This window comes from Rattus rattus, chromosome 9, assembly GCF_011064425.1.
Source record: "Rattus rattus isolate New Zealand chromosome 9, Rrattus_CSIRO_v1, whole genome shotgun sequence".
Lineage (NCBI taxonomy): Eukaryota > Metazoa > Chordata > Mammalia > Rodentia > Muridae > Rattus > Rattus rattus.
In genome coordinates, this window is record NC_046162.1 from 36,237,341 (window position 1) to 36,261,118 (window position 23,778).

The 23,778-nt window shown below is 51.2% G+C and overlaps 1 protein-coding gene across 2 annotated transcripts; it reads left to right on the forward strand.

The window, feature by feature from the left end:
• Positions 1-6,352: 6,352 nt before the first annotated feature.
• Positions 6,353-12,883, forward strand: Irf1 (interferon regulatory factor 1). Of its 2 annotated transcripts, none has more exons than XM_032913412.1 (9): positions 6,353-6,581; positions 7,579-7,670; positions 9,015-9,114; positions 9,814-10,040; positions 10,128-10,260; positions 10,437-10,559; positions 11,126-11,175; positions 12,149-12,284; positions 12,532-12,883. In XM_032913412.1, exons 2-9 carry the CDS (start codon positions 7,584-7,586, stop codon positions 12,660-12,662), a joined length of 987 nt encoding a protein of 328 aa, XP_032769303.1. In that variant the 5' UTR covers positions 6,353-6,581; positions 7,579-7,583; the 3' UTR covers positions 12,663-12,883. The 2 variants fall into 2 exon arrangements, with proteins under 2 accessions (XP_032769303.1, XP_032769304.1); XM_032913413.1 differs by lacking the exon at positions 6,353-6,581 and adding an exon at positions 6,786-6,999.
• The last annotated feature ends 10,895 nt before the right edge of the window (positions 12,884-23,778 follow it).

Here is a 23,778-nt window from a genome sequence, read left to right on the forward strand (position 1 = left end):
ATCTGGAGTGTTCTTGTGAGACATCCTTCCCCCAAAGCCGCCCCCCCCCCGCACTTCTGTGCGTCTGTCAACCCTGGGGAAAGGGAACGGAGAAGAGAGACAGGCGGAGGGGATTAAGAGCAGGAGCTCGGCAAGGGGCTTGCCAGCTTCAGCCATCCCAGGTGATTGACGGTCTGCACAGAGAAGTTTAGCACGTAGCCCCAGGCCACACAGCTTATAGATGCTGAGCTAGGTGCAAACTCCTGGCGGACGGGAAGGCTGGGTGTTGGGGAGAAAAACTGCTCTGCCTGTTGGCAGCTGACTGCCTGGCACGGGTGGGGCAGGCCTAGCGTGCAGGCGTGGGAGAATATAGGCGTAGGGTTAGATTGTAGGCAGCCACCTGGGCGGCCCAGCTGGGAGGCCCTGCGGTTCTCCGCTCGCCCGCTTCCCTCCCTTTCCAGGAAGCTAGCCAGAGCGGAGCCTGCAACTCACCCCCAAGTCGGGGCGGATCAGGAATGTGGAAGTTAGCCCAAAGGGCCCGGTTGCCCACTCTCCTCCAATCACGCACACCCGGCACCGGAGTGCATCACGTGGAGAAGAGGGGGTTTCACCTCAAGGCCAAGCTAGGCGAGGAAGCCTGGTGTAGGGTGGGGGTAGTGCCTCCACTACTCGCAGGACTCATCCTCAGGGGAGGGGAGCTGCTCCCATCTAGCCCTGCCCTGGGTCACGGCCTCTGGGCCTGGCCTCACAGTCTCCTCCGCTCGGCTCTCCAGGCCCCACAGGGCGGATGGGAACTGAGGCCTCTTTCCTTCCAACGCTGTGTTTATAAGAAATGAAACTCCGCAGCGGGCCCCAGTGGCAGCCCACACGGTCACACGCACTCTCCCGCGGGCGGGGGAGGGGCGCTGAGTTCCGGAGCGGCACTGACACCACCAGCAGCGAGCTGTGACTTCAGCGAGCTGTTGGGTCCCAGGGCAGGACCCTGTGCTTTCCCAGTCAGCTGCTGCGTCCCACTCTCCCCGTTTTGGATTTAAAACAAATACATAAATAAAAATAACGGTCCAAAGTTTATTCTGCTGTGTCATACAGTGCGAGTGCCAAAGCTGTGAGCAGGGAGGGGTTGATCTCGTGCCCGGGCAATTCCCCAGAATCAAACTTCGGACTAACTCTGAGCAGAAGCTTAATTCCCATTTATTGAATAAGTTAGGATTTCCTTTCTGCCCAGGCTCCGCACAGTCACGGTGGTGGGACCTGGCGTCTCATGCCAAGCTTTAGGATGGTTTTGAATGCTTTGATGTCTTTATTTTGAGACAGGGTCTAGGTAGCCCAGGGTGACCCTGAGCTGCCAATCCTTGAGCCTCTACATTTCCAGTGGTGGAATTACAAGTGGGCACGGCGTCTCCTCAGGTTTATGCTATACTGGGGATCTAACCCTAGGATCATGCATGCTAGGCAAGCGCTCTAATAATTGAGATAGGTCGTCCTTGCAGTGAAAATAGAGTTTGGCTGGCTGCCAGGAGAGCCTTTGAGCATTTCAAGGAGACCTGCCTCTGGATCTGTCTGGAAGCCCTGCTGAGAGCTTGTCTGCTTTGGGGAGCAGTCAAAAACCTAATCCAAGTCTCACTGGGCCCCGTTAATACTTCGGATTTCTGAGAGCATTTCCGGTCCTACACCTGTCTATCAGCACAAACACAGGCTGCCAAGCAATGTCTGAATACAGAGAATGGTCATCAGATGAGGAAGCAGGAGGACACAGCCATCTAGCAAGGATTCGTAGTGCCTTCCAGGGGCCAGGCATCTGCTGGAGAACATGAGGGCCGCAGTGTGGCCTTAGTGCAGTTGTTTGTCTCCAATGTCTATAAATGGGTTGGGGTTCAAGACTGGCAGGGCCCCCACCTAGAAGATGGTTCTGAAATCATAACCAAGGAGGCGGAGCACAGGAGGGAGGTGGCAGGGGAAAAGATTGTGGTGCACCAGAAGAAAGGATAGAGGGTCCTACAGGAGGGAGGTGCACTCCAGGCTGGCCTGGACCCAGGATGACTCTGTCAACTGCTTCCCCCAGGGGCTGCATCCCACCATGCCTGGGGTGGGGGTTCATAGTGCTGGATGGAACCCCCATTAACTGATCTGCATCCCCAGGTCACATTCAGAGAGAAAGATCACATTCAGGGGAGAGCCTCTGCCTCTGCCAGTCCAAAGAACCTCGGGGTCCAGCACTGAGACACTGCACAGCATCTTACGCTAACTGAGCCAGGGCACTTTGGGGAGGCACCCTATGGAAGCAGGACGGGTAGCTATTCTCTTTAGCTCTCCAACTCCACGGGGTGTGAGGCACCTGCTAGACTCCTACAGAAAAATGCAGCCCCTGTTCACCGACTCAGGAGGCAATAGGAATAGGAGAGATAAGACACAGAGCTGAGGCCCAAGGGCAAAGGTAAAGGGGGAGACGTTCTGATTGGTTGCTTTGAAACTGGGCATTTGTTCTGAATTTTTAGAGATGGAAGCCAAGTGTGCTGGAGCACTTCTGCAACTCCAGCACTCGGGAGGCAGAGGCTGGAAGATCAGGAATTTAACACCAGCCTAAAGGAGCTGGAAAATGCCTCAGCAGGTAAAAGCTCTTGCTTTGGACGAATCTGATCGTTGTTCTCTGGAGCCCATGTAAAAGCCACAGATGTGAGTGGAAGGCCAATTCCCTGTGGCATGTACACCATCATATATGAACACATACTACACACCCATACGTAGTAAGTTAACATATATTTTTAAAAGGACAACCTGGGTTACATGAGACCTTGTTTTTAAACAAAAAGAAAGGGCAGGTAGAAATGGAAGGTAGTGGAGAGGAAGAAGTATTCCCGAGTGTTGGGGAAATGGAGGAAATGGGGGGGGGCAACAGAAAGAGAGAGGTGAGGAGGAGAGGTTCAGAACACAGAAGCACAGGGAAGGACTGTCCTTACCTTTCAGTTGAGGAGTGTTTAATGGTTTGGGAAGGACTTTGATAGTCTACCTGATTTCACAGGAAAAAACTGCAAGAAATTTGATTATGAGTCTTACGGGCTATGGTTCATGAGTTAGGTATGATTCATGGATTAAAGTAAGCGCTCTTGCTGGGCAACAGCCAGATAGGTTCTGTGAGGACAGAAAGAAGGAAGCCAAACATCAGGAAAATAGCTGATTGGTTAACGCTAGGGTGGTTCAGGTGCAGAGGGGACTTCCTCACGTTAACTCATGGGGACTTAAACTCTTGTGTTTAGGAAAACTTGGTTTGGTTTAAGATCTGTGTGCTCCCTTAAAATTTCAATTAATAATGTGGCACTTGGCGTGAGTGACTCCATTTTGGTTTGGTCTGTTGGAGCCTAGTACGGGAGCTCAGTCCAAAATAGTGGCCTCTGATATTTTTTGTTTACAATTAGGAGGATACAGGTAGAGATTATGTCTGGTTTATAGCAAATTGAGGACTGGGGAGAATAATTTCTTTCCTTTAAAAAAAAAGATTTATTTTTAAGTGTGTGTGCACGAGTGAGTGTAGGTGCCCATGGAGGCCAGAAAAGGGCATCAGATTCCCAGGAGCTGAAATCACAGATGGTTTCGAGAAGCCCAATGTGGGTGCTAGAGTCCGAACTCAGGTCATCTGCAAGAGCAGCAAGATCTCTTCTCACCAAGCTTTCCTCCAGCCCCAGGGGATCACCAAAAGCACAAGATTTCAGACTCAGCTCTCTCTATATTCTGTTTTCCACACTCTTCTAAGAACAACCGAAGGAGCAGGAAGTGGAGTGGGAAGACAGAGTTTGAGCTGAGGATGTAGCTCAGTTGGCATAAAGCTTGCCTGGCATGTACAAAGCCTAGGTCCCACTCCCAGTGCCAAATAGTCCCAATGAAGTGGTGTGGACCCGCGTGCTCAGCGTTGGATAGGCTAAGAGCAAGTGCAGAACTTAAGGTCAGCCTGGGATATGGTGAGCTGTTTCAAAAAAAAATTTAGAAACTGACTGGGTGGTTGTGGTGGTGCATGCCTAGAATCCCAGCACTTGGGTGGTAGATACAGATAGCTCTCTATGAGTCTGAGAGTAGCCTGGTCTACAAAGGAAACTCTGTATGGCAGTCAAGGCTACATAGAGAAACCCTGCCTTGACCCTCCCCACCCCCACCCCCCAAAAATTGGAAACTCAATGAAGACTAAAACAACAACAAAACACACACACACACACACACACACACACACACACCCAAAAAAACACAGCCCCGCACCCAATCATAGGCAGACTCTTTATCGTTTAAAATCAAGTACCAGGCAAGCATGTCGGTATTGACTTGTAATCCCAGCACTTGGGAAAAGGAAGCAGAAAGATGAGTTGTTCAAGGCTAACCCAGGTTACAAGAGACCCTTTTCCAAAAAATCAAAATAAATTAAAAAAAAAAAGTCAAAGTGGGGGGAAAAGAAACCTCTCACAGAACATTTAAACGATGGAAATGCCAGTTTCACTGGTAAGTCCTAGCAGTGAGGGTGGGACCGAGATGTCTCCTAAGCAGAAGATTGTTTGAGTGTTTGTGTATGTGTGTGTGTGTGTGTGTGTGTGTGTGTGTGTGTGTGTGTGTGTGTGTGTAGAGACTTTGCTCAGTGTTGTCTCTATAGAGGAAAAAATGGAAATAACCTAAATGTCCTACAAGAGGGTATTTAGTGGGTAAATTTTTATTTATCCTTATGACAGAAAACAGGTACCCATCACTCACAAATGCTGCAGACGGACATTCCAGGACACAGGCTGACTTTCATTATGTATACCCACACAGGTATTTTAATGCAATTTGCAGTCTCCTGGTGCTTTCAATAGAGTCTCTGAGGGCTGCAAGAGTTAGTTACAAAGTTCCTCTCCCTAATCTCATTTTGAATTTTTCCCTGGCTGTGTCAGAGTATCTCAACAGATACTCTGCTGTAAGTATCCATCTGCTATAAGGAGAGCAGGTGTCATGATTCTGAGTCATGCGTTCAGAAGCACCCTCCCCCAACCCGGTCTCTAGCGATTCTCGTTTGCCACTTCAAAATACTCCAAATGCCACCTCCCTATTTATTCTAGAGTCTCAATACCTTCTTCCAAGATCCTCCTGCCATCTTGAATCTCCTAGCTCCCGAATCTCCTCTTCGAGGCAGTGACATTAAGATCATTCACTGATGTGTGTATTAGAGCTTGCAACATTTAAACTGGGTGCTGTCCTCGACGGACAGCTAGGGCGAGGAAGGTGACACAGGAGAATGACACCGTAGAGGATTGATGTAAATGCCGTGAGGAAGTGAAGGAAGAAGCCCGAGGAGCCAGAGTTCGGCATGGAACATGTACACACTAGCCCAGCCGCTAGGAGAAAACAAACTGGCAAGGTTTACTCTTGCGCACTAGTTAACCCGCTGCCCTTGCCAACCCCCTGGGACCTGGGTCCCCGATTCTGGCCACAGTTTCCCTATGCTGCCCGGAACTTCTCCAGAGCCAGGCTTTGGGGACTCAGAAATGCCTTCAAGACTATCAGAGAGGAACTTTCTCCCAAAGGCTACAGAGAGGATGTAGAGCTGAAGCAGGAGTCCTAGAAGGAACCACAGTCACTTCTGAATTTTCTCCACTTTCAGGTAGTCCCAGAGATACAAGGGAGAAGGGTCACCTTGTTCACTGCTAGAACCTCGTGAGGCACAGGAAAGCACACACATCATTTCTCCCCATCAGGACGCGGTGTGTCTCCCTGAAACCCCCATCGCTGCAGACTAGTGAGTGGGCTATTGCCATTTTGAGGTGAAGGAAATTAAGAGTCCCTGCGTCCTTCAACAGCTGTGCCTGCAGAGTCCAGGCTGGGAGTTCCTACCGCCCTGCATTCTAAGTTAGGCCTTCTGCCTCAACTTCTCAAAGCAGCAAGTGGCCGTTAAGAGAGTTATCATCTAAGGCAGTATAGGGACCGAATCCCTCCCTTTTTGACACTTCATTACCAGACTGATTTTCAGGGTGATTCGGTCCGGGGGTCCCTTCTGGACAAGGAAGCAGGTGTTCTGGAGACCTAGGGAGTTAGGTGTCTCCGGTGGAGAAGGGGGAGACCGTCACATGAACCAGCAGGCTAGGAGCCTACAGGACGAGAGGGAGGGCCTCGGCTTTCCAAGACAGGCAAGGGGGCCGGGGGTGGAGTGGAGCACGGGGCGGGCCCGCGGGAGCCCCGGGGCGGTGGCGCGGGCCGAGGGGGTGGGGAGCGCAGCCGCCTTGTACTTCCCCTTCGCCGCTTAGCTCTACAACAGCCTGATTTCCCCGAAATGATGAGGCGAAGTGGGCCAATGGGCGCGCGCGACCGGCCCGGCGGGGGCGTGGCCGAGTCCGGGCTGGGGAATCCCGCTAAGTGTTTAGATTTCTTCGCGGCGCCGCGGACTCGCCAGTGCGCTCTGCTCCTTCGTCGAGGTAGGACGAGCTCTCACTGTCTGAGCCAAACCGAACCGGGCCGAGCTGAACCGAGGTCAGCGGTGGCCAGAGGAACCCAGCATCTCGGGCATCATTCGCTCCGTGCACGCATCGTGTACCTACACCGCAACTCCGTGCCTCATTCCCGGGTACCCTCTGTGACTCGCTCCTGCAGCAAAGGTAAGCCCGCCGGGGCTGCACGGGTACCGACGGGCGGCGTGAAACAAAAGGCGCGCGGGGCACCAGGAAGTGGGGGCCAGAGACACCCTGGGTCGGGGTGGCTCGCTGGCTCGGGAGGGCGCCGCGAGCGAGCGGCCGGGAGGCGGGCCGCGGCGTGCACCGCCCCCTGGCCGCGCTCGGCGGTCTGCGTGCGCGGAGCCGCTGCGGGGCCTCTCGGTAGCCCAGAGCGGCCATCGCGCGCACCCGCTAGCAGCGCCGGGGACTCGGATGTCCGCCCGCGCGCAGTTTTGGCGGTCGCAGCTTGACGCCTGGGCTGTAGGTTTCGAACGCGCAGTGTTCAGTGGCAGAGGTTGGCTCGCTGCCTTGACTGGCTGGACCCGGTCGTGAACTACAAGGCTTTCGGGAGGAGGTGCCACAGGTGTTGCTTGCGCCACTTCTCTTTGCAGCAGGGGAAACCAGGCCGGAAGGGGTTGTGCCCCGGGCTGTATGTTGTGGGCACTAGCTGTCAAGAGGGGATGTAGACAGGATTGGGATGGGTGGGGGGAAGTGCCCTGGAGGGTGACTTGGTTGCCCAGCCTGGAAGGTGTAGAGCTGGGGTGACAACAAGCAAAGCAGTCCCTTCCATCCTCCAAAGATTGAATTTTGAGAAAAAAAAGTTATGTGTTTTGCGCACCCCCACCCCCTTTTTTTTGTACATATATCCTGAAACCATCCAGACAGACTTGCTTGGTTGTTTCTTCCTGAGGCTGGCTGGGAGAGACCGAGATAATGGGCAGGTGGCTTTGCCTATGGTGCTGCCAAGTTTCATTCTACTGTAGGGTCCTTTCTCTATGACTGTGGGACCTGGTACCTGGTTGATGGCAGGAGAGTGGGGGAGGGTAACGACCTGGGTGAGGACAGGGGAAAGTAATTGAGTGAGCGGCCTTGGGTGGAGCAGGGCAGTGCCCAGGATTGTTTAACAGACTCTAAACACAGGCCTTCTGTCTTCTCCCTCCAGCCACCATGCCTATCACTCGGATGCGAATGAGACCCTGGCTAGAGATGCAGATTAATTCCAACCAAATTCCAGGGCTGAGCTGGATCAATAAAGTGAGTGTTCTCCTGGGTATTTCTGCTGTTTTAACCCATGTTCTCTTGGGGGGACTCAAGTTCCATTATCGAACATGAGAGAGCAGGAAAATGTGTTTCCTAGTGGGTGCTGCATGCCAGAACGGCTAAGGTCTGACTTCTGCCGCTTGCTTCTTCCTTCCTGAAGCTGTGGCTAGTCCACCCTCCTAGTGGCACAGTCTCAGCACCAAGACTTCCCAGCGTCTGCAGAGCCCCGGGTCTTCTCTTCCAAGAGAAATGCTGTATCCCTAACATTCCACATAGCTCCAGTTGGATAGACAGGAGACAGAAAAGCGGTCGATGCTGGTTAGGAACAGGGCTAGTTAAGTAGGAACCCAAGAAGCCACAGTTGGCACACATGGCAGTATAGCAGCAGTGACAGCATTGGTTATAATGATTATGTGCTTAGCACCATTTAAATATGATACCAAGTTGCACATTTTAATTGTCATAGTAATCCTGAGAGGTGGGTCTCAGAGAAGGAAACTGAGGCACTTTAAGGTAGATTACAAGGTCGTAAAAAGTGTGAAACCCAAACTTGGTTGAAAATGGATACGTTAGCCAGTAGTAACAAGAATGGTGGTAAGATCCTCATCTTAGGGCTGGCTCAGCAGATAAAGGCACCTTCCAGCAAGCCTGACAGCCTGACTTTGATCCCTAATCTCCTCGTGGAGAAGGAGAGTACGAACTCCTACAGGTTGTCCTTGGACCTGCACACGGGTGCCCCGGCTTGCGCGCACGTCCAACACGTACACACATATACATGCATAAAAATTAAAAAAATAAAAGCAAAACCTTATTCATTGTGGCTGTTGTCCCCACACATAGACAAACCTTTTCTCTTTGAGTTCTGTCTTATTTAAGGGGAGAGGAATAGGCCAGTACTATACAGGCAGTCCTCATCCAGGTCTGGCCCAGGGCTCCCTTGGGTGTATGAGCAGGACCCTATATAGGAGCCAGTGTGCTCGGTGTCCTGAGGAGACTGCAGCTAGAAGTTTCCATGTTCCAATGCTCATTAGCCAGAGATAAACAAGCAGCCAACACCTGCCAGGCCAAGGCCGAGAGGGCACTACTTAGGCTCTTGCCTACCCCAGGAGCGTAGGGCAGGGGTGTCCTTTGTTGACCTTCTAGTGCTGTGGCTTGTCAGAACCTAGACCCCCTTCCTAAAAGATGCAGAGTGCCTACCCGGTTAAAGGCAGCTGGGATGGGTCAATCTAGGCCAGATGTCGGGGTGAAAAGGGGAAGTCGGCCTTTTCCCATACTTGGGGACCCGTGCATACTCAGCCGCACTCAGAGCTGACACAGTCTTCTATGTGCACTGTTCAGGAAGAGATGATCTTCCAGATCCCATGGAAGCATGCTGCCAAGCACGGTTGGGACATCAACAAGGATGCCTGTCTGTTCCGGAGCTGGGCCATTCACACAGGTGTGCAGGGTGGGGGAGGGGGCAGAGGAGAGACAGGGGGGATACAGGCTACCATCGATGCTCTGGGTGGCCTCTGAGTTCCCCGACACAGCATGCAGAATTATTGGAACCAGGGGATGAGGTGCACCTGTATTTTTAAGGCAAAAATGTTAGAAAGCATGTGTGCTTTCAGGGGTCCGTCTAGACTGCAGTTGTCCCCTAGAAAAGACAGTTGTGAGTCAGGGTACCCAGACACTTCTATCTTCCTTTCTCAAGGTCCTAACTAAAGGTCCTTGACCCAAGCCCCATCTGGTTGGTGGCCCCCCTTTCTTCCTTCAGGAATCAGGCACTTGATCCTATTCAGACCTGTTAGTAACTGTCCTTGTTGCCGGCTCTGTGCCCACTTGTACTTCACAAACATCAGATAAGCCTCAGTCCCAGAAGTCTCTGGCTGCTGAGAACGTAAGCAGGGAGACAGTTGCGGTCCAAGACAGTTAGCACACGTATGGGGGGTAGAGACACTCAAGTGAGCCTATTTGAGCCCTTCCCATCCCTGCTGGATATCTGAGGCAACTCTGGGCATATGAGAACCCCCAGGACTTGTTGACAGTGGTTTTTGCTAGTTAACCCCTGTATGGATGTCTGGGGGGGGGTACCCTTGCCTTTCTTCTCCCAGCCCAGGGAGCAGCTGATGGATGAATTTATTCTCCTGGTCTACAGGCCGATACAAAGCAGGGGAAAAAGAACCAGATCCCAAGACTTGGAAGGCAAACTTCCGGTGTGCCATGAACTCCCTACCAGACATCGAGGAAGTGAAGGACCAGAGCAGGAACAAGGGCAGCTCTGCTGTACGCGTGTACCGGATGCTGCCACCCCTCACCAAGAACCAGAGGAAAGAGAGAAAGTCCAAGTCCAGCCGTGACACTAAGAGCAAAACCAAGAGGAAGGTGAGCGTGACTCTAAGCAGCCCAGCCTTAGGTAGGGTGGGCAGTGGGTAACTGCCACAGCAGGCCTAAGCTGTTTCCTCTCTGTAGCTGTGTGGAGATTCTAGCCCTGACACCTTATCTGACGGACTGAGCAGCTCTACTCTGCCTGATGACCACAGCAGTTACACAGCTCAGGGATACCTGGGTCAGGACTTGGACATGGACAGGGACATTACCCCAGGTGAGGTCGCCACTGTGGCAAGGGCGCTTTTCGGTTCCACCCAAGAGGCATCGTGGGAACAGAGAAGAGTGTGGGGCATAATCATGGGACTCTGTCAGGGAAGCGTGCAGGGCGGAGGGGCTCAGGTATTGCAAACTTAAGAAAGCACGCCCGTCCTGACTTGCACCTTCTCCCAGCTCTGTCACCGTGCGTCGTCAGCAGCAGTCTCTCTGAGTGGCATATGCAGATGGACATCATGCCAGACAGCACCACTGATCTGTACAACTTGCAGGTGTCGCCCATGCCCTCCACCTCTGAAGGTTTGTACTGTTGGACCTGGCCTGCCTCATGTGCGTCTTGAGGGGGAATAGAGTCTGCTTAGAAATCTATGTGCCAAGCTGGGCATTGGCACCCACCTTTAATTCCAGCATTAGGAGGCCAGCCTTGTCTACATAGTGAGTTCTAGAACAGCTAGGCCTTCACAGAGAAACCACTGCAGGGTGGAGGTGAAGAAACCTATGTGCCTTTGAGCCAATGGAGCCGGGCACTGCTTACCCTATCCCCATAGCAAGAAAGCAAGTTCCTGGGACACAAAACTGTTCAGAGCTTTCATGTGCTCGAGGCCAAGAGGGGGAGGGAATTGGGCCACATCTTGGTCAAAGGTGGCTAGTGCTCCTGGCTTCCCCGCACTCAGTTGTCTGAGGGTGAGGAAGGAAGTGAAGGGGTGGGATGCGGCCTTGCTCTGTAGTTGGGGAGGGTGAGTCATCAAGCCAGTGTCCTGTTCTGGAATCTCCAGGGCAGGCAGATGCTGGTTGGGAGGCTTGGGGAGGTGGCGGGGGAGCTGCAGGGCAAACATTCATGGCCAACCTCTTGTCCCTCCTCACAGCTGCAACAGATGAGGATGAGGAAGGGAAGTTACCTGAGGACATCATGAAGGTAAATCCCTTTGCATATTGCATCCGGGAAGAGAAGGCAAGCTAGGGACAGCTTGCAAGTCACTTAGGGCAGGTGCTGTAATCTGGCTACCTATGCAGTTCCGCAAGTGCCCCTACTTCATGTGTTGGGGGAACTGTTGCCTCAGCAGGTGAGAAGCCTAGTCTCTAACAGGCCATGCTGCAGCAAGCCTCAGGGTCCCAGACACCTCTGAGTCAGCCCCCTGCTGAGCACTGTGTCCTCCGCCCCAGCATACCCAGCCCATCAAGTTTGGGAAATGCACATCAGGTTTCAATAATCAGCTTTTGGGATCTGTACTAGGATGGCTTTAGGAAAAATAAATAAAACCCTCTGGTTTTTGTTTTTTGTTGTTTTTTTTTTTTTCTTAGCAAGTTCTAAATGGTGGTTTACTTTTTCAGCTGCAGTTTTCTTTCTTTCTTTTTTTTTTTCTTTTTTTTTTCCGGGGCTGGGGACTGAACCCAGGGCCTTGCGCTTCCTAGGCAAGCGCTCTACCACTGAGCTAAATCCCCAACCCTCAGCTGCAGTTTTCTAAGTGACCATAAAAGATTCTGAGGTAGTTTTAGCCTGAGTCTGGCCCTTGAGCACCGAACTTTGAGATGTGGGTCCATCCAGGTCCTTGTCTCCCATCTTTCCTGGCTTGTTATGCTAACCTTTGCTTTAAGCTGCCTGCCAGTTGCCATGTCCTTCCCAGCAGAGGGAAATCATGCAGATTCTGTGCCAGAGGGTGGAGGCGAGATGAGAGGGACGGTGACACACACAGGAGGGGCCAGCAGGGCCCAGGTAGCTTTGTGCTCCCTTACTCTTAGGCCTTGTCTTGACAGTTCTGCCTGTTGTTACCCATAAACAGTCAAAGTTGTGATCCTGCCTGGGAAGGGTTAGGTCCTCCGAGGGAAGGGAGGGCCCCAGGGTGAGTCCGCACTGGCAGGCAGCTGATGGCTTCATGCTCTCTCCCCAGCTCTTTGAACAGTCTGAGTGGCAGCCGACGAACGTGGATGGCAAGGGATACTTGCTCAATGAACCAGGAGCCCAGCTCTCTACTGTCTATGGAGACTTCAGCTGCAAGGAGGAACCAGAGATCGACAGCCCTGGAGGTAAGAGGCTTCCGGGTCCTTATGGGTTCTGGGAGAAGGCGGAAGCTGATGGAGGCTGGGAAATACTTGGAGGCAGAGCCAGATAAAGCATTCCTTTTAAAAGGCCAGCAGGTACAGCATTGAGAGTTACCAGCTGTTTCTATGCTGGGGCCGGTCTGTAGATGAGTTGTGGTTGCTGTTAACTGGACAGCTGAGTGAGATTCACATCCCCTTCCTCATACAGCCTTTTTCTTTTGTCATCTTCTAGGGGACATCGAGATAGGTATACAACGTGTCTTCACAGAGATGAAGAATATGGACCCTGTCATGTGGATGGACACCCTGCTGGGCAACTCTACCAGGCCGTCCTCCATTCAGGCTATTCCTTGTGCACCATAGTTTGGGTCCCTGACCCGTTCTTGCCCTCCTGAGTGAGCTAGGTCCAGCATCATGGTGGCTGTGATACAACATAAAGCTAAACTTCCGTGGACCCCTTCATGTGGCAAAACATAATCCCATTGCCAAGCAGGGAAGGGACCAAACCATCCTCCTTGGGTCAGTGGACTGACTCTTCAGGGCTTAGGAGGCAGGGTCTAAGTTTTTCAAGCTGGCCCTGACTCTGACTGTGAGGCAGAGGACCTGGATGGAAATTACCTTCTAGCTCTTTGAAAGCGTCATTGCTTAGAGAGGGTCTCACCACTGGGCTGGCCCTGGGGGAATAGACCAGCGCCCACAGAAGAGCATAGCACTGGCCCTAGGGCTGGCTCTACACTGGGAGACAATTGCACTAACTAAGTCCTATTCCCAAAGAACTGCTGCCCTTCCCAACCGAGCCCTGGGATGGTTCTAGAGCCAGTGAAATGTGAAGGAAAAAATGGGGTCCTGTGAGGGTTGTCTCCCTTAGCCTCAGAGGGATTCTGCCTCACTCCCTGCTCCAGCTGTGGGGCTCAGGAAAAAAAAATGGCACTTTCTCTGTGGACTTTGCCACATTTCTGATCAGAAGTGTACACTAACATTTCTCCCCAAGTCTTGGCCTTCGCATTTATTTATATAGTGCCTTGCCCGGTGCCTGCTGTCTCTCCTCAGGCCTCAGCAGTCCTCAGCAGGCCCAGGGAGGGGGTTGTGAGCACCTTGGCGTGACTCTGAACATTGGAAACGCCACCTAACTACTAAATTGTGTCTGATCTCGTGTGGATCTGTGTAAATATGTATATTCATCTTTTTATAAAAACCTAAGTTGTTTTCGAGGTGTGCGTGTGGCTCTTTACTTAGAAGTCGGAACTGGTTTTACTTTTTACGGAGAGCTCCCAATGGGAGTCTCTTGCTACCTTTCTGCCTGAGCTTCAGCCCAGCACTGACATGCATCTGTCATGAATCTTTCCAGTTATGGTCAGGAAAGATAACAGGAGGAGGGGACATCATGCCACAGGGACATGCTCACTTACGTTTACTGCGGGGGGTGGGGAGGGTGGGATGGGTGAGGTTTTCATTTTATTTGTTTTTTGTTTCAATTTCTTTATTTCCAGTGTCTGAATGTATGTCTATGTAAGGGTGTCCGGATCTTCTAGAACTAGTTACAGACAGTTGTGAGCTGCCATGTGGTTGCTGGAAATTGAACTTAACTCCTCTGGGAGAGCAGCCAATGCTCAACTGCTGAGCATTGTTTGTTTTTTGAGACAGCATCCTCACTACGTATCCTTGGCTTTCCTGGAACTTAACGATGTAGACCAGGCTGGCTTCAAACTCAAAGAAATCTGCCTGCCGAGTTTGTGTAGGTCAGAGGACAACACACAGAGTTAAGTTTGTAGGTCATCAGGCTTGGGAGTTGATTTTGAAATCTTGGGGCCCAGTTATTGGTTAGTCTGTGACACATTCAGAAGAATCCAAAGTCTGTTGGTTCTGTTGTACAAACGGGTGCCATTTCAAACAATGCACGATTGGTATGACACTGACTATTAGAATAGACAGCAGTGCAGGCAATGTCCCCAAGACCTGCCATTACCAGGTCTCACTTGATGGAAATAATTTCTACACAATGCTGACACTAGTCAAGCCAAGGGACTAAGTACCTGAAATGTGTTCAATGATACTATCAGGAGCTTGATGTTCAGTTTTAGTTAAAATTCAAATAGCTACATATGACAGGTGACTATGGTTTGGACTCATTTGGAAACAGCTTAGGGCAGATCTGAATGAGTGAAGGTCAGGAGTACTGATTGCTGGCTGGTTCAAGCCCACCTGATTATTTTAGTCGTTAACTCTGAGTGCTGAATACCAGCCCCACAGCATAACTGATCCGTTACACTTGCACATATGACCGTTAGAGGGCAACTTTGGCGTCCACTCCTCAGGTACGTTATGGTTTTTGTTTGAGACAGGGTCTCTGGCCTGGCCCTTCACCAAGTAGCCTGTTGTAACTGGCTGAGCTCCAGGGGTCACTTCCCTCTGACTCCCGTGTTGCAATCACTGGGAATCGCTGTCATCTGCACCACCACACCTGAGGTTTTGTAAGGGTCCTGGAGTTTGAACTCAGGTCTTCACGCCAAAGCAAGTGCTTTACAGACTGAGCCAACATCCCCTCCACCCCCTTCCCATCCCCTTGGGCTGAAGATGCTTCTTCGCTCCTGTCTTTCAGTATTGTGCGTGGGCAAATACATAGGAGTTCTCTGTGCAGGCGCTGGATTAAAAGTGTCTGAAAACCATAGTTAAGGAGCCGTGTGTAACATAACAGCTCTTTAAGACAAAGCCTGCCTCTTGTTAAGTATCTGAGGTGGAAGGTCTGGAAACTGCTTTTAGGTTCCTTTTAAAAAGTATTTATTTTATGTATACGAGTACACTATAGCTGTCCTCAGACACACCAGAAGAGGGCATCAGATCCCATTACAGATGGTTGTGAGCCACCATGTGGTTGCCGGGAATCGAACTCAGGACCTCTGGGAGAGCAGACAGTGCTCTTAGCCGCTGAGCTATCCAGCCCCAGCTTTTAGGTTTCTTAAGCAGCAGGTGCCTCTGGCGATGCCTGAGGAACATGGTCATTGCTCCATGAAAGCTCCAGACACATCTTCCATATTTTCAGTCCCGGAAACCTCTGGGACTGGTGACTCGTCACTGGGTCCACGACTCTGGAGTGTGTACCCTGGTGAGAAGGGAAGATGAGGAGAATACTGGAAAATGGGCAAAGGTCAGCCTGGGGTCATCCTGAATTGTGAACACTGTGTAAATGGCAGATGGGTTCTTGCTGGGTGGCCATCCTGTTTGGGGATGGGGGTGAGGGTGGGGTGAGGTCCTTGACTGCTGGTCCTGCCCCATCTGAAGATCCATGTGGGTTTTTCAAGAACAGCTTTACTGGGGACAAGGATGAAGAAGATGGATCTACCGCCTTCTTAGTTCTTTGAGGGCCCAGATGTTACCAAGAACTAGATTTGAGGTGGTTAAGCCTCATGTGGCATCTATGGGTGGCTTTCTAAGTAATGGTGGGTCGGAGGGCTGTGAAGCCAGCTGGTCTGGAGGAATGCGTTCTACCACAGACAGACCCACTTCTGACTTCCCTCTCCTTCAACCTGATCCCCAGTGGAGAGCAGGCAGTAGTGATAAATGAAGTCCCAAACAGCAGGGGAGGTCTCATGCTCTAATAAGCAAAGCTCATCACTAACACATTATCATAAGCTCTGAGGCATTATGCTGTCAACCCCCCAACCTCCAGGACAAAGATGGAGTCCAAATCTCCTGTAGATAGGATCAACCCCTTGGGATGTCTAGAGAGGGACCCCAAACCTCAGAGGGCAGAAAGGTCCTAGGGACCAAGCCTTGAGGACGTCCAAGATGAAGAATGGTCCTACTGTGGACTTCAGTCCTTGCCTGGAAGACAGACACTGCTCAAATAAAGGCAGCAGCTGGTGCCTGGAATGGAGCAGCATGAGTATAAATTGAGCCCAATTTAGACCTATGATAATTCTAAGGACTTTACAGTGCTTCTCGGGGCCATTCCTAAGAGTTTCTAACCACTAATGGACACTCCTGGCTGAGCCACTGGAAGGCCATTGAAGGGCGAGCTTCTTTGGGGCTATGATGATATCATAGCTATCAAGGACCACTCTCCAGTGGGGTTAGCTGGCCAAAAGGTGGGGGTTCATAGGAAAATCCCCACTTTTGCCAGCTCAGGTGAGGCAGGTCTAGAGTCTATGCTGATTTTTTACATGGTTATGGCTGGACCCTGCCCACCTTGCCATGGTGGCCTAAGTTCAGAGATATTTGGGGACATTTCTGGTGAATCACTGGGGTCTCCTCGCCTTGTTCCAAAGGTGTTACTTTAATTGAGGTGGCTCGTTCATTCCCTTCTTGGAAGAAAGCCAGAGACCACAATGTATCTATCAGCTTCTAACCTCTTGGTATACAGTCTGCACCCTGGCTCAAAGGATAAGAGATTTCTCGGAATTCTGTCAAAGCCTCTGGTAAGGCCAGTAGCGGAGAGTTGAGATCCTGGGGAAAGCTTAGTAGCAGGTGGAGCCCCTTTCCTCTGGAAGCAAAGCACTCCTGTTGTTGGGGCCAGGTCCTGCCTACCACATCGGATCCAAAACTCTATTCTTGCACAGGGGAAGGCAGTGTGCAAGGACGTGAGTGTGTACAGACTGTTGTGTTAGAACACGCAGCAGGGAGAATTTGGCTTCTGTCAGATGCTATTTCTTATATTTTTGGTTGTGAGCCTAGCCTTTAACGGCTGAGCCATCTCTCCAGCCCCAGATGCTATTTCTTAACTCATATGAATTGGTCAGACCCCTGCCACGATGTCCCGGAGGCAGGAGTCCTGGGTAGGAATGAGCTGGCACATACCTTTCCCAAGCGCTCTGTTGTGGGGCCGAATCTGAGGCCTCACGGGCTGGCCTTGTAGTTTCCTTAGCTCCAAAGAGCTCCCAAGAGACTCATTGCTGTTTTTACTTTATTTTAGGTTTCTCGGGTTTTTGTTTGTTTGTTTGTTTGGTTGGTTGGTTGGTTGGTTTTTTGAGACAGGGTCTCAGTATTGGTCTGGCTATCCTAGGACTCACTATGTAGAATAGGCTGACCTCGAATGCACAGAGGTCTCTCTACCTGTCTCTACCTCTCGAGTACTGGGATTAAAGACTGGGGTTAAACTATGCCCAGCAGCTGCTGTCCATCTTGAGGTTTCAGAAGCCCCTACTTCTGGCGGCTAGGCGGTGAGGTCTGTGATGTTGCCTTTCAGTTAGGGAGATGCTGGAATCATGGGGTAAAAGCATGGATACCGAGTGGAAATGACAGAGGCAGACATCCACCTGCCAACCACCTCCCCGGAGAACAGGATCAGCAGCAAGGACTCAGATGGACTACACCTAGTTGGACATGACAACACAGGCCAAGCTCCACATACATGGCACACATGCACATACCTCCTCCCAACACCAACCTCTTGTTCACAGACCAGAAATCAACGTTCAACAAGGCTAAGTAAGGGGCTTGCCCAAGATGACTCAGCTAATCATTATGGAGGCTGGCTTCTAAGCTACATCTGTCCAGGCCCAGAACCCAGGCTGGTTCCACAATATCAAGGTTCCTGCAAGAAGGAAACTGAGAATAGCTGGGCACCCTATGCCAAGAAGGTATCTGGGGCTCTGAGCTGTGCCTGCACCCTCCCGACACCCTGGAGTCTGGGGTCTAGACTGTTGGCTGTGCTTTCCTGGGGCCCCAGTAGGGTGAGCCTTGACCTTCAAGAGAAGCAATGCTCTACCTGTGCCCGGGAAGCTGCCTGATGTTTCAAGGGTTAGGGCCCCAGGGAGTTGAGACACAGACAAGGCTTATAACTTGACCTTAGAGCAGGGAGCAGCTTGGCCATACCCGTTTGCTCCAGAGGACTCTGGCCTGCCAGAGCTTAGCTCCAGGGTTCAAAGAATACTTGTCAGCCATGTTTCTGTCTGAGCCAGGTGACCAAATCCACCTAGGAGGCAGAGGCAAGCAGATCTTTCTGAGTTCAAGGCCAGCCTGGTGTACATATTGAGTTCTAGGCCTGCCAACATGCCAGCCTGCCAGGGCTACAATAGAGAGACCATGTCTCAAAAAAAAAAAAAAATGAAAACAACAACAAAATCTCACCATGAACAAGGCAACAGGTTCTGGCATGTTGACCATATCAGACCAATGTTAGGCTGTGGTTGGGAATGCAGACCCTGCCTGTTGGAGGTGAAAGGTCATTGTCATAGCCGGAGACCCAGGGTTCCCTTCCAACTGTTTTTGCTAGCTTACTGGAATGCAGCGGGGAGCCACATGTTTTCGTGACAGGCAGAGCAAAGACTGGAGCCTGGCAGTCCTTTGCAGTGTGAGGAGGGCAGGAAGGAAGGCCTGAAGGGGTGGGCCAGTTTTCCATGGTCGTTCATGAGTGCTCTGGTGTTGGGGAGCAGTGAATAGCCGGACACAGATGCCGAGCCCAGGAGAGCACATGCACCCAGCTTGCAGAGTCAACCTTAGGTCACTTGGGAGGATCCCATTCCCAGTCTCTGCCCATTCTAAGAAGGTGTAGTGTGGGTCCTCATAGACAAAGTGTCACCCTCTAGGTGTTAGCCCTCTCCTGTGTGCTGAGGTGGTTTGTGGATAGCTAAATTCTACTGGATTGGAAGCTCCCCAGGGGCAAGTGTCTCCTCTCTGCATTCTCACAGTGCTTGGTCCCAACCTACACTTGAGTGCCCATGTCCTTGGCATGTGCTCTGCTGAGCTCGCCTGGGCCCTGAGGTTCAAGAGAGCAGGCTTATGGGATCAGGGAACCTGTGAGTGACTAGGCCTGCCTCTGCAGTAGAGTCCTGACCAACCAGCAGTCAAGGTTGGGACAAGGGCTACTGTGTGTATGACATGTAGCACAGTCTGTGTAGGACTGAAGTTGGAGAGCTGAGTCATTCATGATGTTTATTCTATTTTAAAAATAATGCAAGAACACCTGGTAGGATAGCCAAGTAGGGAAAGTCCCTTGCTGCCAAACCCGATGACCCAAATCTGATCCCCAGAACTCATGCTGTGGAAAAAAAAGAGAACCAACTCCCATAGGTTGTCCCCCGACCTCCACACATGTGCTGTGGCATGTGTACTGAATAAATATGCATTAAAACACACACACTCAAGTGCTATCTAATTGCAAAGAAAGGGTGTGGGTGGGTGGGTGGGGAAGTGGTGAGGCTCTGTGAGAAGTTGGGGGAGGGGAAACAGTGAACAGAATATATTGTATGAAAAGAATCTATTTTCGATACGAAAATAAAACCACGGTTTAGTTGCACGAAGAGGAAGAGGTATGAGGAAATAAAAACATTTATTAAAGGCATCTGCAGAACAGCACCCGGAAGTGACCAGGGCGTTACACTTTCAGAAGTTCTGATGCAAGCACATTGTGTCATTCGCTCATGCGTGCAGCCAAGACTGCTCTGCCATTCGGGCACAGGTGGAAGATACCTCACTCCCCAACCTCATCTTTCTAGCATTCTCGGCTCCAAAGGGCTGGTCATACAGGAAGCAGACGTGACTGAAGCAGACTTGGGGGTGCAAAAGAGACAGGGCACCAAGGGTCTCAGTTTACTCAGAAATGGAGAGCGGGTCCCTGGGATTTGAGATTTCCAGTTCATCAGAGAAGGTCCTAGGGCCATCTCCTTACCCTCCTTGAGGGTAAGGCCTCATCTAGCCTTTCTTGCCTCTGCTCTCTTCCACTAAGGGGCCAACAGAGGCCTAGCTAGGATATCCAGCTCAGCCTACGACTCAAAGGACAGGAGAAGAGGAAGGAATGAAGGCAAACAGGCTGTCATCCCCTGAGAAAGGGCTCAGGAGGATTCTAGTTATCATGGAAGTCAGGGATATACAATGGAGCCTCTAATATCTTCCTGCTGCTCTATCAGGCCAGAGCTGCCCTCAGATTCTGCAAAACTCAGGCAAGGCACTGGCAGGCACCTCTACAAAGTACAGATATTTGGTAGCAAAGGCCATGCCCTCTGGGCTCCCACAGCTGGGGTACATCTGACCCTGCCTTCCTCTCCCCCATCTGCACACCCCTTTTCCCACTGTCCAGCCCTATGCTCTCCCTTCCAAGAACTGGGAACAGGAGGATGGGAGAGGAGCCCAGGACAGGCTGAGCTAAAGGAGGAGGAAGCAGGGGGGAGGGACTACACAATGACAGGCATATCCCACCTGTGCTCTGGCCTGGTCCACTGTCTGTGCTTGAGATGTTTGGAAAACCTGGAGGAGCGGCTGAATGTGGTAGGCAGAGTAACAGTCCCTGGTGGAGTAGATACCCACATTCTAATGCACAGAACCCATGACTTCGCTAGGTTCTGTGGCAACAAGGGATGGAGTTTGCTAATCAGTTTAATCTGAAATAGAGAGGCGTCTGGGTCTGGTAGCATGGGCCTGTAAACTCAATTATTCAAGAGACTAAATGCTCAAGAGGATGTTAGAAAAAAACATTTAAATTATTTTTGTTGGGGGCGGGGTGGGGGCTGTGCCACTGCATGTGTGTAGGCATCAAAGGACAACTTTGGTGTTGTTTCCCACCTCCCACTATGTGGGTCCTGGGGCCTAGAACTCAGGTCGTCAGGCTTAAGTGCCTTTACCCATTGAAAGTCTGCATTCATCCTGCTCTGGGGTATCTTAAGGTCGAGATCTGCTAGGCTACACGGTGAGCTGAAGGCAGTGTGAGCTGACGTACAGAACCCTATCTCAAAACTTAAAGGTTTTAAGTTCCATTTATTTGTTTGTTTATTGAGACAGGGTCTCACTAGGTGGCTCTGGATGTCCTAAAACTCACTCTGTAGACAGGGCTGGCCTTGAACTTACAGAAATCCCCCCGCCTCTGACTCCTGAGTGCTGGGATTAAAGGCATACATCACTATACTCAGCTGCTTACAAGGGTTCTTCTAAGTGGGAAAGAGGAGATAAGAGCGATAGAATCAGAGACAGGACATTAAGTAAAAGGACCATCTGTTGCTGGTTTTGAAGCTAGAAGACGGCACCACAGAACTCAGGAATGGAGGAAGCCTTTTAAAATTGGACCATGAAGGGGATTTAAAAAAATTTGTTTTTTGTTTTTTTTTCGGAATTGGGGACCGAACCCAGGGCCTTGTGCCTGCTAGGCAAGCGCTCTACCGCTGAGCTAAATCCCCAACCCTAAAAAAAATTTTTTTTGAGGCAGGAACTCATTCTTCCATATATAGACCAGCCCGGCCTTCAACCTTAGAAAATCCCGCCTCAGTCTTTTGAGGGCTGGGATTACAGGTGTGCGTTGCCTTGCCCAGGGGCTGCTTCCTAGAGCCCCACGTTTGCTCTACACCCTCAGGATAGCCGTGGGAGACCTGTTTTATACATTGGCCCTCAGAATCATAACTGTGTGCTAGTCTAGGCCACGGAGTGCAAGGAGGACATCTCTTACAGTGGTAACAGGAAACTGACACTCCTCAGAAGATTCTAGAAGGGAGGTTGCGGCTGTACTAGGACCCAGACCTTGGCTGGAGTCAGAATCACAGGACAAACACGTTACCTCTCAAATGAACCCTGAGATGGCCAGGGAGAAGATCCTGCGTATCTCTGTACTGGGGTCCAGGGTGCTCGGGGATGCAGAGACTTAGTAAAACACCCCATCCCATCTGGGAAAATCGAAGCCTGAGATAGGCCAAGAAGGATATCATGAAACAGCATCTCTGCAGGACACGCCTATAGGAAACCACCGTCTCTTGGCCTCCCTGACCAAGCCCTCAGTGACTAGAAGTCCTGGCTCTTCATTGTCTCTGGATGAGCACCCATAAACTGAGGCCCTTAGGACAGACAGACAGACAGACAGACAGACACACCTATAACCTGGCTAAGGACACCCAGGATACAGCTTGTGGCCACACTTAACTGGTAATAAATTGTCTCCAGTGCTTAGCTGTCTTCCCTAGGGGGATCCATTTTGGCTCAAGGAAGGCACATAAAGGAAGTCACCTAGATACCAACTGGATCTGCATGAAGTCGCCTAACTAGCTGTGCGGCCTCACCCAGCCTACTGGCCCTGCTGGCAGCCTCAGAATCTTCATTCGTGAGGCAGAAGCGATGGCTGATCCTGACTGTCAACCTGACACACCTAGGAAGAGAGAACGCACATTGTGATTAGTGCCATCGTCAGACTGGCCTGGGGTCAGGGCCAACAAGGAGAGCCAGCCTCAGAATGGTAGCCAATAAGCAGTGTTCCTGCCTCTGCTTCACGTCCTGGCCTGACCTCCCTTGACTGATGGCTGTAACCTGCAAGCCAAAGAGAACCTTTCCTCCCTGAGTTGTGGTCAGTGTTTATCACAGCAGAAAGCCAACTGAACTATGTGGAGGACAGTGCCTGTCTCAGAGGCTCACAGACCTTGTGGGGTCTGTGAGAGAAACAAGGATCCGGGCAGATCCGACTGCTGATAGTCCACCTGCCTTCTGGTGTGTGTATGGGGGGTGATCAGTGCATCCTGAGGGGAAGGAAGGGCAAGTGCAAAGTCATCGAAAGCTCTTCTTACCCTAGGCAGGAAGCTGTCGCCAGTCCATGAGAGTGGGACCTGGCCGAGGCACCCCACCTCTGCAGCTCACACAGGATGCGGATGCGAGAGCCACCCTTGTCCCCACAGGATGTCCTGCTGGCTAGAGCTCTGCACTATACTTGTTTATTTACCAACCTCCTAATAGGGTCTCACTATATACCTCAGAACTGGCTTTGAATTCACAGTAATCCTCCTGCCTCCGCCTTCTGAATGATGGGATTGCGAGTGTGTGCTTCTAAGCCTGGTTCTTTTTTAGCCCCTTCCTCCTTTTAAGGAACGTTTTCTGTGCATGCATGAACTCTCCACAACATGGGTGCCTGCACAAGGGCTGCCTGCAAAGGCCACACCAGGCATCACTCCTAGATGCAGAGCCACACACAGTCAGTGGAGGGGAGGGGAGTCTTTAGGAACAAGTGGTCATAAGTGGTCATACATGCACTGTATGTAGCTCGTGTATTCTGGAGGGGAGAGGGGGCTGCAAAGGAATTGGAGAGAGGCACGGAGGGTTAAAAGGATGAAGGTACAGTCAACTTGCATATGAAATTCTTAAATAAAAAAGAAAATACTGTTTTCTAGAGTTCTTCTGCATTAAAATCAGCACTTCCTGAGAAAACACATGACATTTCACAGGGTAAAGGAGGGACTTGGAACTGCTCAGTCAGCTGTAGTCTTAAGGGATACCAGATGGCCCAGGGATGGCATCGGCTATGGAAATGCAGCATGACAGTAGTGGCCATCACATCACCTCTGGGTGATGGGTTCTCTGTATTTGTTGGATTAACTTTTTCTGGGGTGATAAAAACAAATGCCTATTGACCCTGTTCCCAACATGGGGTCACAGTCAGGGCAGGAATTTCCTTCTGGGAGGTCCTAACTGGACTTGAGTTCTGTGAACTGGGTTCTGCCCTGGTATGGGCCCTAGCCATGGCCTTGGCTTTGGTCCAGGCCTCGATAAGATGTTGGATCCTTCGAAGCTTTTTGCAGCA

Bases quoted from the DNA above. Each gene is read 5' to 3' on its own strand.
- Irf1 (XM_032913412.1), top strand. From the start codon at position 7,584: ATGCCTATCACTCGGATGCGAATGAGACCCTGGCTAGAGATGCAGATT. The intron at 7,671-9,014 runs GTGAGTGTTCTC...TGCACTGTTCAG, and splicing joins GGCTGAGCTGGATCAATAAA to GAAGAGATGATCTTCCAGAT. The intron at 10,261-10,436 runs GTGAGGTCGCCA...ACCTTCTCCCAG, and splicing joins GGACAGGGACATTACCCCAG to CTCTGTCACCGTGCGTCGTC.